This window comes from Ciona robusta, chromosome 7, assembly GCF_009617815.1.
Source record: "Ciona robusta chromosome 7, ASM961781v2".
Taxonomy (NCBI): domain Eukaryota; kingdom Metazoa; phylum Chordata; class Ascidiacea; order Phlebobranchia; family Cionidae; genus Ciona; species Ciona robusta.
The window spans coordinates 8441593-8456156 of record NC_143241.1 but is presented as its reverse complement, the minus strand read 5'-3'; the positions used below and the strand labels follow the sequence as shown (position 1 = coordinate 8456156).

The 14564-nt window shown below is 39.6% G+C and overlaps 5 protein-coding genes across 6 annotated transcripts; 3 read left to right on the top strand and 2 right to left on the bottom strand.

Annotated features, from left to right (window-relative positions):
- LOC149734483 (DNA-binding protein inhibitor ID-2-like) lies at window positions 1-635 on the bottom strand. Its single transcript, XM_089880682.1, has one exon. It carries the CDS (start codon window positions 549-551, stop codon window positions 258-260), a length of 294 nt encoding a protein of 97 aa, XP_089736808.1. The 5' UTR covers window positions 552-635; the 3' UTR covers window positions 1-257.
- A 1905-nt stretch (window positions 636-2540) lies between these two features.
- On the top strand, window positions 2541-5483 carry LOC149734482 (sulfotransferase 6B1-like). Its single transcript, XM_089880667.1, has 8 exons — window positions 2541-3012; window positions 3066-3299; window positions 3350-3463; window positions 3522-3631; window positions 3682-3823; window positions 3980-4089; window positions 4157-4307; window positions 4630-5483. Exons 1-8 carry the CDS (start codon window positions 3006-3008, stop codon window positions 4740-4742), a joined length of 981 nt encoding a protein of 326 aa, XP_089736793.1. The 5' UTR covers window positions 2541-3005; the 3' UTR covers window positions 4743-5483.
- LOC149734481 (sulfotransferase 1C2-like) lies at window positions 5479-8037 on the bottom strand. 2 transcript variants are annotated; one of them, XM_089880668.1, is made up of 8 exons: window positions 7401-8037; window positions 7104-7337; window positions 6940-7053; window positions 6772-6881; window positions 6580-6721; window positions 6338-6447; window positions 6119-6269; window positions 5479-5863 (listed from the first exon to the last, which is right to left on the bottom strand). In XM_089880668.1, the coding sequence occupies exons 1-8, from the start codon at window positions 7405-7407 to the stop codon at window positions 5751-5753; spliced, it is 981 nt and encodes a 326-aa protein (XP_089736794.1). In that variant the 5' UTR covers window positions 7408-8037; the 3' UTR covers window positions 5479-5750. The 2 variants fall into 2 exon arrangements, with proteins under 2 accessions (XP_089736794.1, XP_089736795.1); XM_089880669.1 differs by lacking the exon at window positions 7104-7337 and having other exon boundaries at window positions 7401-7984.
- A 1552-nt stretch (window positions 8038-9589) lies between these two features.
- On the top strand, window positions 9590-10186 carry LOC149734480 (DNA-binding protein inhibitor ID-2-like). Its single transcript, XM_089880683.1, has one exon. It carries the CDS (start codon window positions 9662-9664, stop codon window positions 9953-9955), a length of 294 nt encoding a protein of 97 aa, XP_089736809.1. The 5' UTR covers window positions 9590-9661; the 3' UTR covers window positions 9956-10186.
- A 12-nt stretch (window positions 10187-10198) lies between these two features.
- Window positions 10199-11542, top strand: LOC149734479 (uncharacterized). The gene has a single exon (XM_089880662.1). The coding sequence runs from the start codon at window positions 10199-10201 to the stop codon at window positions 11540-11542; it is 1344 nt and encodes a 447-aa protein (XP_089736788.1).
- The last annotated feature ends 3022 nt before the right edge of the window (window positions 11543-14564 follow it).

The following is a 14564-nucleotide window of genomic DNA, read 5'->3' as shown; positions in this document are numbered from 1 at the left end:
TCTTTTAAAATAGTTTTTGTATTACGTACAATACGATATCACATCACTACTTTAGTTTAAAACATACAATAAAACGATTTTTTTCATTTTTTAACTCTTCGTTGTTTTGCGCCTTTTCTTGTTTCTATTGTTCCACGTTACCTTCTACGTCACAGAACCAACTCTTGCGTCACAATTAAGTGATCTGGAATTTGATGACGTCATCCACATGGGTGATTCCCCGGACTTGATCCTCTCATGAAGTAAAGGTATCCATCTCAAACTGCTTGCAACCTTGTCTGGTGTATAACAGGATATGACGTCATATCTTCGTCACTCAATGTCGACCATAAATCGTGGATATAAAATATCGCGTGTTGGATTATCTCCAATGACGTCACTTCACTACTTCCGTTTACAGCTGGAACTGCCGCTTTTAATTTCCGCAGAAGGTCGTCAACGATTGGTTCTTCCACTTTTCCTTCGCGGGAAATCGAGATCGACTTTGCAGCCAAACTTTTCAAATTTTGTCGAGCCGACAACTTTGATGATTTTCGAACAACTTTAACCATTTTGCTGATTCTAGAATTCTTTCAATTATTAAAATACTCAAACGTTTGTGACGACACAGAGCAGTGTATGACGTTTTATAGTCGATTGCCTTTTTCTTCTCGACTGCCAGAAGCCGCTTAATCAGTTCCAGACGAAATAATCAAACAAACAAAAGAATCGCGTTCCTATTGTGACGTCGTGTCATTTTCCAGCTGCGATGACGTAACAATGAGCGCTCGAAACAGAGAAGGAAAATAAAACAAGAATTTTATCCAAAGTTATTCCAAATATTAGTTGAGCTTGTTTATCTGTCTGTATTTGTCTTCTGCGTGTTTACACACGTGATCTGTTTAAAATAATTGTTGCAATATGACGTAACAATGCTTGTCTGTGGCGACAGATAACGCGAGACGTCGCGTGTGATCAAGAATTTTATATTTTTGAAACTTTTTATAAAATATTTCGCCTAAAATTATTTGACAACCTAATTTGCATATCGGGTTCAAATTTTCCGCCCAATCTAATCTTGCTGCTTGATTGGTCAATTTATGATGTCACGTGTCGCATGACAATACATATTGTTTCGTCATCATTGATTCTCATCGTAAACCACCTGCTCCCACTCTCTCCTCTTTTTATTCTCTTTCATTCATCTTACTCCTCCTGATTGCCGCTTACCGTTTAATGCCAATTATGACGTAATAAAGCCAGTGGAAATGAGCGCGTTCCCACGCCGCCCACCGTCGATTAGCAATGGCGTCCACCCGAGTTCCCGAACGCTGATTCGAACGCGAATCATCGGATTACACCTGATGTGACGTCATTAACGCGAGCGTGGGAAAACGAAAGCGTGTCTCCTTCAATTATGACGTAATCGACAGCGTATGTCGTGATATTACGTCACCATATGCATTATGACGTATGTATCGGTTAAAACAGATGACACGTGTTCGCGATTTATTAAAAATCTATTTTAAACACGCGAGGGAACTAATAGCAAAGAAAATAGTTTGGTTCATTTAAGTTGCGCGGGTTTTATATTCAGTTTATTCTATTGTTACGTTCATATTACGTAACATTGCTCCAGGTGTTACATCACAAACGTATTTATGCGATTCGGGCGGGAAATTTGAATGAATTTGTTAAAAATACAAAGACGGCTGGTGATTCGCTGAAGCAGCTGCCACGTAGACAATGGCGTATATGACGTCATAAGTAACATACGGAGGTCGATATGTGGTTGGTTGGCAGCAGTAATTCGGGAATTTAACTTCTGTGACGTAACATATGGGTTTATGTGATTCTTACGTAACCATATGTGTTCAATTATGTGTCCTAGTCAAATATAATGGTGTTCTTTATAGTTAATATTGAAGGTAAATAGGCCAATGCTATAGGTATAACAAATTTGTTCATGCCCGCTTACAAGTTACCACGCATGTAACTTATTTATCCTCGCATGACGGGGCAACGACAGTCGTTATAACACAGGGTGTTCTGTTTCATACACCTCAAGCCGGCTTACAAGTTCGGTAATCCTTTAGCTGGTGGCCACCTGAAATTTTGGTTTTAAAATGTTCTATAGCCCTCACTGATACCTGCCGTCTACATTTTTTTTAAAAAAGTCGGGCGTTCAAAAATTAACTTTGAAAATGCGCGAAAACATGCTTCGTCACCGTGATTCGTCTGATTTGCGTAAGGTTAACGATTTATTACGTCACAATCGCGGTCTGTTACGTCACAATAGTGGTATATTATATAAGTTACGGGACGTTAGAGCCTTGTTTTTTCCCCACTGTTTTAACGTAGGAATCAAATGTAACAATACGCGTTCTATGACGTAATAATCCAACCTTGGTTTAATTCATAACGGCTGGTGTGGAAAATACGGTGACGCAGCACGATTTCGCACATTTTCAAAGGTTATTTTCGACACAAACGCCCGGGTTTTTTGAAAAAAAAAAAATGTGGACAGCAGGTATCAGTGAGGGCTATAGAACATTTTGAAACCAAATTTCAGGTGGCCACCAGCTAAAGGATTACCCAAGTTTCTATGTATGCAACTTTGCTGGCGAATATTCTCAGACAAACGATTGTTCCAATTGTCCCTACTGCACAACTTTGTAAACATTGTTCAAAACAAACAAAAGCTTTGCTACGCTCCAATGCACTTTACAACTGCAGCGCTTATAGCACACACACTCCACCGACGGCCTCCGTGCTCAGTTAGTCGCATACTAGGGTTATTTGGCAACAACATAACGCAAGTATGCACGGTTTGCAGGTGTAAAAAGCTTCTATTTCCAAACACAATCTTTCAAAGTTTATTTAGAAACAAGGACAAGCTAGAATACGACGATATAGTGATTACTTATACAGCTAGTGACGAAGCACAACAATCTTGGTTGTAAAGGTTGATTGTAGATTGTTATTGTTGCGTCACAATACAGGAAGTTAATCGGCATAGAGCTAAAATGAGCGGTAAGATTGAAACGACAGACTTTTACACTTATTACAACTTTTTGATGACGTAGGGAACCCGGAAGAAAATATCATCAATGACGTCACAAGCTACATGCAAGAGAGCGAGCGACCAGATATGACGTCATTAATAGAATATTTCAAAAATGGAAGTCTCAACCCGGAAGTGAAACTATGGAAGGGATTTCGATTTTGGCCGCGGTTCAATCCCGAAACTGCCAAATTCGCGTACGAGGATATGACGTATAAGGATAGTGACGTCATTGTGGCGTCATTCGCAAAAACAGGTAACTCAAATACTGACTTGTGTAAAATAAGTAAATATTACGTCACACAGGTACAACTTGGATACGAATGATAGTTCACCACCTAGTGTACGACAGCGACCCCATGCGGATGGAAATTAGTTCAAAGATGAACATGCCTTTCAGTTACCTTGAAACCGGGATTCGTATGTTTCGATAAACGCAACAAAATAACCTCGATTTTTACTTTACTTTGCACCCCAGCGTTAAAGTTTCAAGTCGTGAATAAACTTCCCCTGCCACGGAGGGTGTTTGGGACGCATCTGAACGCACAACTTGTCAATTTAAACAAGATCAAGAAATCTGGGGCAAAGGTGAACTTTGTGACGTCATGCTTACGTCATCATTACATCATGTTGTGCAGGTGATCTACTGCATACGTAACCCGAAAGATCAAGCCGTATCGTGGTACCACATGTATCAGAATTACCCGTTTCGTGACCACCCGAACTTCAAACACTTTTGTCCGAAATCTTGGGATGAATTTTTCAAACTTTATACCTCCGGTAGGTGGCGCACTTTAAATATTTTAAAAACAGTAAACTTTCGTGTTTTGTAAATGAGAAGTTCAGTGTTTTATATTTTATTTGCATAATTCTCATAACTTTTTGTTTTGTCATGTTGTTTTAAGAATATTGAATCGTTGTATTATGACGTCACAGGCAAACAGCCATTGTGCACACGCGATGGCGAGTGGTATCCTGACCACGTGATGTCGTGGTACGAACACCGTGATGACGTCATGTTTGTTGTTTTTGAAGAAATGAAACAGGTTATGACGTCATAAGCATAAATAATTGTCACAATCGCCAGTGTTCCCGATAAACTTTCTTTCACAGGATCCGGTGAAAGGAATTTTAGAAATCGCGAAGTTTCTAAATATTCCGGCAACACTGGGAAGAGCTCAACAAATTGCGGATATGACGTCTTTTAACAACATGGCCGCTAATTTGAAGAAAGGTCATCCAATAAAAAATTTTTTTAGAAAGGGTAAAAAAAAGTTTTTCTAATTAACTTTATATATTTAATATGGGTAATGGGCCAACTCTGGTCTAAATCCCAGGTCCCATGGCGTTCCTCACTGTAGGACCTCACTCATATAGAATAGAATGTACACATACTATTTTGGGGTAATGGGCCAACTCTGGCCTAGACCCTAGGTCCTCGACAAGAACCTCACCCATATAGAATAGAATGTACACATACAATGTTGGGGTAACGGGCCAACTCTGGCCTAAACCCTAGGTCCCATGGCATACTCACTGTAGAACCTCACCCATATAGAATAGTTTCTATTATTTCTATGAAACAGGAGAGGTGGGAGATTGGAAGAATTATTTCAGTGATGACCAATCCAAAATCATGGACGAATTAATCCAAGAAAAACTTGGAAACACTGAAATTAAGTTCATATACGAACTGTGACGTAATAAACAAGATTTTCTGGTCTAACAATTAGCAATTATTACTTTTACATTGTGATCAGTTTTATACTGTTACGTAACAATGCTTGTTGTGTCGATTCTATTATTTAGATTATGTCGTCACAATCACTATTGTTACGTAATACCGAACAAACCTTATATAAAAAGTGCGGCAAATTTAAATATTTTATCACTTGGTAATAATGTCATGCATTATTGTGACGTGTGAAGCAATCATAAATACCTTTTTGACGTCATAACCCAATATGTTTGGTTTATTTTCTTCATAATACACATCTAGTATTATACTGGTATAGACTATTTTGCAAAATATACTTGTTTTATTCAGAGCTGATTTGTTTAATGTTCGCGTTAATACAGCGTGTGTCAATTATCTAACAGGGTGGGGGAAGATGGGACACCGTTTGCACGTAATATCCAAATATCCTGATCGTGTTTTAAACAATTAACAACGGTCTATGGGAGTCGTGAGGATACGGTTTTATAATTCTTTGAATGTTCTTTGTTTACTACCAAATAGGACAAGAAAATAGAATACAAAGGTGTCCCATCTTCCCCCACCCTACTATATATTAAGTTACAAAGCGTATACTAATCACCATTGTTGGCGCATTCCTTCGTTTTCCATATTATAACATTCCTGTGTTTTGTGTGGTGCCGTTGATTGGTTAATTGCGTGGTTTCACAAATTCTCTTCGTAAGAATACATCAGTACAGTTGAGTTAGTGAGGTCGTTTATTTCTACATAGATGAAACCGCTACAATACTATGACGTAACAATGTCGTTAAATGAAAGGTTGTGACGAAACATTTGTAATGGAATAATACGATACAACAGGTAAGCAATTGTTATTGTTACGTAACAATATGTTGAATTATGAAGAATATAGATAAATACGTCATAATACAAAGTTTCTAATCGCAAAAATATTTGAAGTCTTCATTATGACGTATATCATCCTTCTTATATTGTGACGTTTCACTTATATCACGGTTCGTATATAAACTTAATTTCAGTGTTTCCAAGTTTTTCTTGGATTAATTCGTCCATGATTTTGGATTGGTCATCACTGAAATAATTCTTCCAATCTCCCACCTTCCCTGTTTCATAGAAATAATATAAGTTATTCTATACGGGCGAGGTACTACACGGTGGGCACCCCATGGCACCTGGGGCTTAGACCAGAGTTGTGGCCCATTACCCCAACATTGTATATATGCACATTCTAATCTATATGGGTGAGGTCCTGCAGTGAGGCACGCCATGGGACCTAAAATTTAGGCCAGAGTAGCCTATCACCCCAAAATGTATTCTAAATTCATTAAAAGAAAAAACGAAAATATATTTTTTCCTACCCTTTCTGAAGAAATTCTTTATCGATTGTTTTTTGCTCATATCGGCCGCCATTTTGTTAAATGACGTCATGTCCGCAATTTGTTGAGCTCTTCCCAGTGTTGCCGGAATATTTAGAAACTTCGCGATTTCTAAAATTCCTTTCACCGGATCCTGTGAAAAAAAAGTTTATCGGGAACACTGGCGATTGTGACAATTATTTATGCTTATGACGTCATAACCTGTTTCATCTCTTCAAAAACAACAAACATGACGTCATCACGGTGTTCGTACCACGACATCACGTGGTCAGGATACCACTCGCCATCGCGTGTGCACAATGGCTGTTTGCCTGTGACGTAATAATACAACGATTCAATATTCTTAAAACAATATGACAAAACAAAAAGTTATGAGAATTATGCAAATCAAATATAAAATACTGAAATTACTGTTTTTAAAATATTTAAAGTGCGCCACCTACCGGAGGTATAAAGTTTGAAAAATTCATCCCAAGATTTTGGACAAAAGTGTTTGAAGTTCGGGTGGTCACGAAACGGGTAATTCTGATACATGTGGTACCACGATACGGCTTGATCTTTCGGGTTACGTATGCAGTAGATCACCTGCACAACATGATGTAATGATGACGTAAGCATGACGTCACAAAGTTCACCTTTGCCCCAGATTTCTTGATCTTGTTTAAATTGACAAGTTGTGCGTTCAGATGCGTCCCAAACACCCTCCGTGGCAGGGGAAGTTTATTCACGACTTGAAACTTTAACGCTGGGGTGCAAAGTAAAGTAAAAATCGAGGTTATTTTGTTGCGTTTATCGAAACATACGAATCCCGGTTTCAAGGTAACTGAAAGGCATGTTCATCTTTGAACTAATTTCCATCCGCATGGGGTCGCTGTCGTACACTAGGTGGTGAACTATCATTCGTATCCAAGTTGTACCTGTGTGACGTAATATTTACTTATTTTACACAAGTCAGTATTTGAGTTACCTGTTTTTGCAAATGACGCCACAATGACGTCACTATCCTTATACGTCATATCCTCGTACGCGAATTTGGCAGTTTCGGGATTGAACCGCGGCCAAAATCGAAATCCCTTCCATAGTTTCACTTCCGGGTTAAGAGTTGCATTGTTAAAATATTCTATTAATGACGTCATATCCGGTCGCTCGCTCTCTGGCAAGTAGCTTGTGACATCCATTATCATACTTTCTGTTAGATTCCCTACGTCATAGTCAAAATTTAAACAATCGAATACGCGATTATTACGTCATCATTTAAACTTACCGCTCATTCTAGTTCTAACGGTTGGTCTTTGTTTTGTATTATGACGTAACTATCCAGGAATCAACTACCTATTTTTCCTACTATAATGTGTTTGTTTTATAAATCATCCAAACAATAACAATTCTCTTGTTTATTTATATTTAAGTTCAAGGGTTTATCAACCACGCTTTAATTTGACACTTTTACTCAAGTAGTTTTTACATAGCGTGTTTTTAACGACTTTTGTTTTGCTGCTAATTCCTTTCTCTTTGTTGTTTAATTAATTTGATCTTCGCTATCGTATTCAAAGAGATAATTAAATACCATTATGTTATACGTTAGCATATACACTACCATACGTTAGCATATACACTACCATACGTTAGCATATACACTACCATACGTTAGCATATACACTACCATACGTTAGTATATACACTACCATACGTTAGCATATAGGCTACACTATAATATACTACGAATCTTGGCTCTTTCTGTCAATGCTAGCATACCGTAAACCTGCTTGCCTTGCTTTGCATTTCGTTCGGTTAATGTTCGACTAAGTAGGGTTGCTGTGACTGAGTTCTGAAGCGGTTTGGTTGAAATGGTTTTGTTTGATTTTAACAATGTTTAAAGTGCTGCAGTAAACATGAGTTAAAAGCAAATAAAGGGTTGTAACCAATTTATTCTCGCATGGCGAGGCAACGACAGTCGTTATACACGGGTGTTCTGTTTTATACACCTCGTGCCTGCTTACAAGTTACCACGTATATAATTTAATTATCCTCGCATGGCGGGGCAACGACCGTCGTTTTATCACAGGTGTTCTGTTTCATACACCTCGTGCCTGCTTACAAATTACCTCGTTTGTTACTTTGTGGGTAATTTATTTATTTTTGCCCTTTTTAAACCTCTGGAACAGAGGCGACCGTTCCATCTATAACGTCATGTTATGACGTCAAAATCTTTGATCCATAATATTGAACATATTGTTACGTAAGAATCACATAAACCCATATGTTACGTCACAGAAGTTAAATTCGCGAATTACTGCTGCCAACCAACCACATATCGACCTCCGTATGTTACTTATGACGTCATACACGCCATTGTCTACGTGGCAGCTGCCTTAGCGAATCACCAGCCGTCTTTGTATTTTTAACAAATTCATTCAAATTTCCCGCCCGAATCGCATAAATACGTTTGTGATGCAACACCTGGAGCAATGTTACGTAATATGAACGTAACAATTGAATAAACTGAATATAAAACCCGCGCAACTTAAATAAAGCAAACTATTTTCTTTGCTATTAATTCCCTCGCGTGTTTAAAATAGATTTTTAATAAATCGCGACCACGTGTCATCTGTTTTAACCGATACATACGTCATAATGCATATGGCGACGTAATATCACGACATACGCTGTCGATTACGTCATAATTGAAGGAGACACGCTTTCGTTTTCCCACGCTCGCGTTAATGACGTCACATCAGGTGTAATCCGATGATTCGCGTTCGAATCAGGGATCGGGAACTCGGGTGGACGCCATTGCTAATCGACGGTGGGCGGCGTGGGAACGCGCTCATTTCCACTGGCTTTATTACGTCATAATTGGCATTAAACGGTAAGCGGCAATCAGGAGGAGTGAGATGAATGAAAGAGAATAAAAAGAGGAGAGAGTGGGAGCAGGTGGTTTACGATGAGAATCAATGATGACGAAACAATATGTATTGTCATGCGACACGTGACATCATAAATTGACCAATCAAGCAGCAAGATTAGATTGGGCGGAAAATTTGAACCCGATATGCAAATTAGGTTGCAAATAATTTGAGGCGAAATATTTTATAAAAAGTATCAAAAATATAAAATTCTTGATCGCACGCGACGTCTCGCGTTATTTGTCGTCACAGACAAGCATTGTTACGTCATATTGCAACAATTGTTTTAAACAGATCACGTGTGTAAACACGCAGAAGACAAATACAGACAGATAAACAAGCTCAACTAATATTTGGAATAACTTTGGATAAAAATCTTGTTTTATTTTCCTTCTCTGTTTCGAGCGCTCATTGTTACGTCATCGCAGCTGGAAAATGACACGACGTCACAATAGGGACGCGATTCTTTTGTTTGTTTGATTATTTCGTCTGGAACTGATTAAGCGGCTTCTGGCAGTCGAGAAGAAAAAGGCAATTGGCTATAAAAGGTCATACGTTTCTCTGTGTCGTCACAAACGTTTGAGTATTCTAATAATAAAAGAATTCTAGAATCAGCAAAATGGTTAAAGTTGTTCGAAAATCATCAAAGTTGTCGGCTCGACCAGATTTGAAAAGTTTGGCGGCAAAGTCGATCTCGATTTCCCGCGAAGGAAAAGTAGAGGAGCCGATCGTTGACGACCTTCTGCGGAAATTAAAAGCGGCAGTTCCAGCTGTAAACGGAAGTAGTGAAGTGACGTCATTGGAGATAATCCAACACGCGATATTTTATATCCACGATTTATGGTCGACCTTGAGTGACGAAGATATGACGTCATATCCTGTTATACACCAGACAAGGTTGCAAGCTGTTTGAGATGGATACCTTTACTTCTATGAGAGGATCGGGTTCGGGAAGTTCCCAGAGGATGGACGCGTGTGACGTCACGAAATATGACGTCAGAGCATATATCAGTGACATCATAATGGCGACCACAAGAAAACCAAGGGCGTCTTCAAGTGGATTTAGATATCGAAATTGTTGGTCGCCAGTGGGCGGTAGTGAATGGTGTTTGTTTCGCGAGAATTGATTTTATTATGACGTGATTTCACGTTTAGTATGGCTAGCGGACGGTTGTCCGCAAGGGCAGCACCTGAAAGGGCCAGCTTCGCTCAGATGGTGGCAGCTAATACACCAGGAATAGTGTTTAAAAGACCAACATGCCTTATGTTTAGAACGAACAAGCTAATGTCAAGAAGCGAGATAATATTTCTGTTAAAAGAAGCAGGTTTTACAAAAAACAGAATAGCTGGCATTGCAGCAATGAAAGGTAACAAAGTGGATATCACCTGTGTTACCAGGCAGAATGTTCTGGATCTGTTCGAAAAGTTAACGACAGTAAACGAAATTTACGGCCTTCGACTGTACGAATCCGACATTGTAAATGTAGTAATAGGATGGGTTCCAATACCCTTTCCTGAGAAAACGCTGCTGGAACACATTGAAAAGGAATATGGCAAACCAATTAAAAGCACTCACAAAATAGATAAAGATGGGTTCAAGACCGGAGTCAGATACATAACAATGAAAAGAGAAGATGTGGAAAAAAACCCGATTCCCAGTTATATCGTAGTTAACAATCTTGAGTTTTATGTCTCATACTTTGGCCAAAAGATTACATGCAAATATTGCTCAAAACCTGGTCACAAACAAGCAGACTGCAAACAGAGAAAAAGCGACTTCCCTCGTCTCGAAACTGCCACGCTCGAGCAAGAGTCCGGCCTGAAGCTGAATACTCCGACAGCCAGTGCGAGGCTACCTGACGTCAGAGATAAGAACGCCAGCACGCTGCCGCAGGTAGCGCGTGACTCGCAGGAGGCGTCAACTGCTATGGAGAGCGAAACAACCGCTGCTCGAATCAAGAGAGCTTATCCCAGCCCTGATGACCAAAGAAACACTAGAGTCAAGTCGGCTAGCGTCAGTGAAAAAAAACTACCGGTAAACTGCCCAAAGTGCAATATGGAAGGACTCACCACAGAACAAACCGAAAGCTACTTCTGCTGGAGCTGCAGCAACGAATTTTTGATATCCAAAGTGTGCTGTGGAAGCGACCTATTCCTCACAAGCTTCGATAGTGAATCAACTGCATGCCCAGTATGCAAGGAAACTATGCTATTGATGCCGTGCTGTAAAACGGTACAACCAGAATACAGATTGGAAGATGGAACATACGAATGTGCGAACTGCCAAAGGTACTCCACACATTGTAAATGCAACCAATTTAACGTTCTTCTTGGTAAACCCTTAAGTAAAGCTTGCACTAACGCTAAATGCAAATGTCGCCTAATCCACTGCGATTGCGGAAAAAGGTATATCAAAGAAATAGAACCGCAAGCACCATTTAAATGTAGCTGTGGCTTTGAATATGAATACGATGTTGATATTGGTGTTAGAAAACTTTAATAACAACTTTCCAATGACTGTAAATTTTGCAACCTTTAATGTAGCTGGTCTAAGAAATGATAAAAAACGTAAAACTATTTTTCGCTATTTACAAAACAAACGATACTGTATAACTTTTTTACAAGAAACGCATTGCTCGAGAGAGAAACAAAAACTTTGGGAAATGGAATGGCAAGGGGAAATTCTGTGGGCCAACGGTACCAATAACAGTAGGGGGGTAGCAATACTCTTTAACAAAAGACTGTCATATGAAGTGCTTACCCACGCTGCGGATCCTATCGGACGGTGGTTAATGGCAACGATAAAGATTAACGGCACGATATTAACCATCACAAACATATACGGCCCCAATAGGGATGAACCTCAGTTTTTCGAGGACCTATTTCAAAAGCTGCTTATTACCCAATATACCGGAGCTACTATAATAGGAGGAGATTTCAATGTAACGATAAATCCTGCGCTAGACAGAAACATCCCAACCCTTCGAAACAAAAACTCCCACCGCGTTTTAACAACCAATATGACTGCTCATAACCTTTCAGACCCACTCAGATTTAATAATCCTGGTCTAAAGGTTTTCACGCGCATCCAAAACAACCCATACGCCGCTAGTAGAATTGATTACTTTTTAGTCTCCAAACTCGTCCTATCAAAACTGCGTGCTGCGTCCATAGTTCCCGGCGTAAAGTCAGATCATTGCGTCGCTACATTTGAGGTTATGCTTGATCCTAACCCACGAGGTAGGGGTACTTGGAAACTGAACTCGACTGTGTTATCTGATGTTCGCTACATAAAAATGATTAAGGCAGAAATTAAAGAATTTTGTACATTTAACCCCCCGCAACAGTTTAAGCCGACGCTGAGGTGGGATGCGTTAAAATGCCATCTGAGAGGAGTAACAATCAAATTTTGCGCGGAAAAGACACGAGCTCTTAAAGCTGAACAAAAAGAGATTGAAAATAAAATTAAAAAAACGGAATCCGAAATAACGAGTATAATCAACCCGTCGACGGAACTTTTACAACAAAGGGAAGCTCAAAAGAACATGCATAATACCTTAGTAGAAAAGCGGACCATGGGCGCAATCGTGAGGAGTAGGGCGCTTTGGACCGAGAAGGGAGAAAGAAGCACAAAATACTTCCTAAACCTGGAAAGAATACGCAGAGAGAAAAATACTATCTTTAGACTTAAAAGCGATAACCGGGAAATAACAAACCAATCGGCAATAATAGCGGAACTAGCAAACTTTTACCAGGAACTATATGAGCCAAATCGCACAAATTGGAATACTAAACAAATCGCTGCTCATCTCGCAAGCCTTTCCCCGCCTCGCTTGACCCCAGAGCAAAGTATGGTGCTTGAAACCGAAGTTACAGAAAAAGAGTGCTTATTCGCAATTAATTCAATGCGGAACAATAAATCACCAGGCAACGACGGCTTTCCTATCGAATTTTACAAAGCGTTCTGGCCGACATTGAAACCCGTATTCATGCAAGCCGTTCAATTCTCGGAAAAAACAGGTATTTTATCCACAACCCAAACACAAGGTGTCATTACACTTGTACAGAAAAAAGACAAGGACCCACACTATCCGACAAACTACAGACCGATAACCCTTCTAAATTCAGATTATAAAATTATCTCAAAAGTAATAAACAACCGCATGAAATGCTTCTTAGACGATCTGATCCACAAGGACCAGAACGGTTTCATAAATGGACGATATATCGGAGATAATATTCGGCTCATGTTTAATATGATTGAGTACTGCGACCTAAAACAGATACCGGGAGCTATTATTTCAGTAGACATGTATAAGGCCTTTGATACAATAAGCTGGGAATATATAATCGAAACGTTAAAAGCATTTGGATTCGGTAGTAGAATTATAAAGTGGATTCGGACAGTGTACGATGCGCCAAAATGTGCTGTCACAAACAACGGGTATGTGTCGAAGTATTTTGATATACGCAGGGGTGTCCGGCAAGGCGACCCTCTGTCTCCTACTCTGTTCGTTATGGCTATAGAAATGCTGGCGATCGAGCTACGAGCATCACCCTTTCAAGGTATAAATATTAATAGTCATGAAACAAAGCTCTCTCTACTGGCCGACGATACGGTAATATACACGAGGGGCAATCTACAGGATTTTAATCTAATTTTCCAAATACTGCGACGTTTTGGTCATGCCTCTGGCTCTGTGACTAATCTGAATAAATCAAACGCATTCTACGTAGGAACGAAACGGAATTGTACAATGCGCCCAATGGGCAATGAAGGTCTCGCATGGCCTAATGATCAAATAACATATCTCGGGGTTGTCATTCCACTGGAAATGCAAAGTAAAAGAATCTTCACGCTTAACTCCGCCACTATGATAAAAAAAGTCGACATTCGTTTAAACATTTGGTCTAGTCGTGCACTGACGCTTCTCGGGAAAATAACGGTCATAAAATCCCTCATCATTCCCATCCTCACCTACAAACTTACAGTCTTACCCGAAATACCACCGCAGACGTTTATTAACAAATTAAAACAGAAACTATTTCGTTTCGTCTGGAAATCTAAGTGGGAAAAGATAAATCGTACAAAAATGTGCACAGACATAGAAAGAGGCGGGGCTGGTATGATCGACATCGAAACATATCTTTTAACACTGAACCTACGATGGATAAGAAACGTACTAGACCCAAATTACCACGCTCCCTGGAAATTAATAGAAAAAGAGTTTGTCGACCAAAACATCATGACCGTCGCTATGTTATCACCAATGAGAGATGGCTGTGCCGACTTTCGGCGCATATTCCCACTGCGCGCCTTACACAAATCAGTAATTCTACTGCGGCGATTGTTTAAGAAAGGGATAATTTCGGACTACCGTACGGACCCACGGCTATTGTGGTTAAACCCAAAAATTAAAACGAAACAACAAAGCTTTTTAATCGAACAGTTTTTAACTCATGGCATCTCCTCCTATCATGACCTTATTAACGAAAAAGGCGAATACATGGGATACAACGAA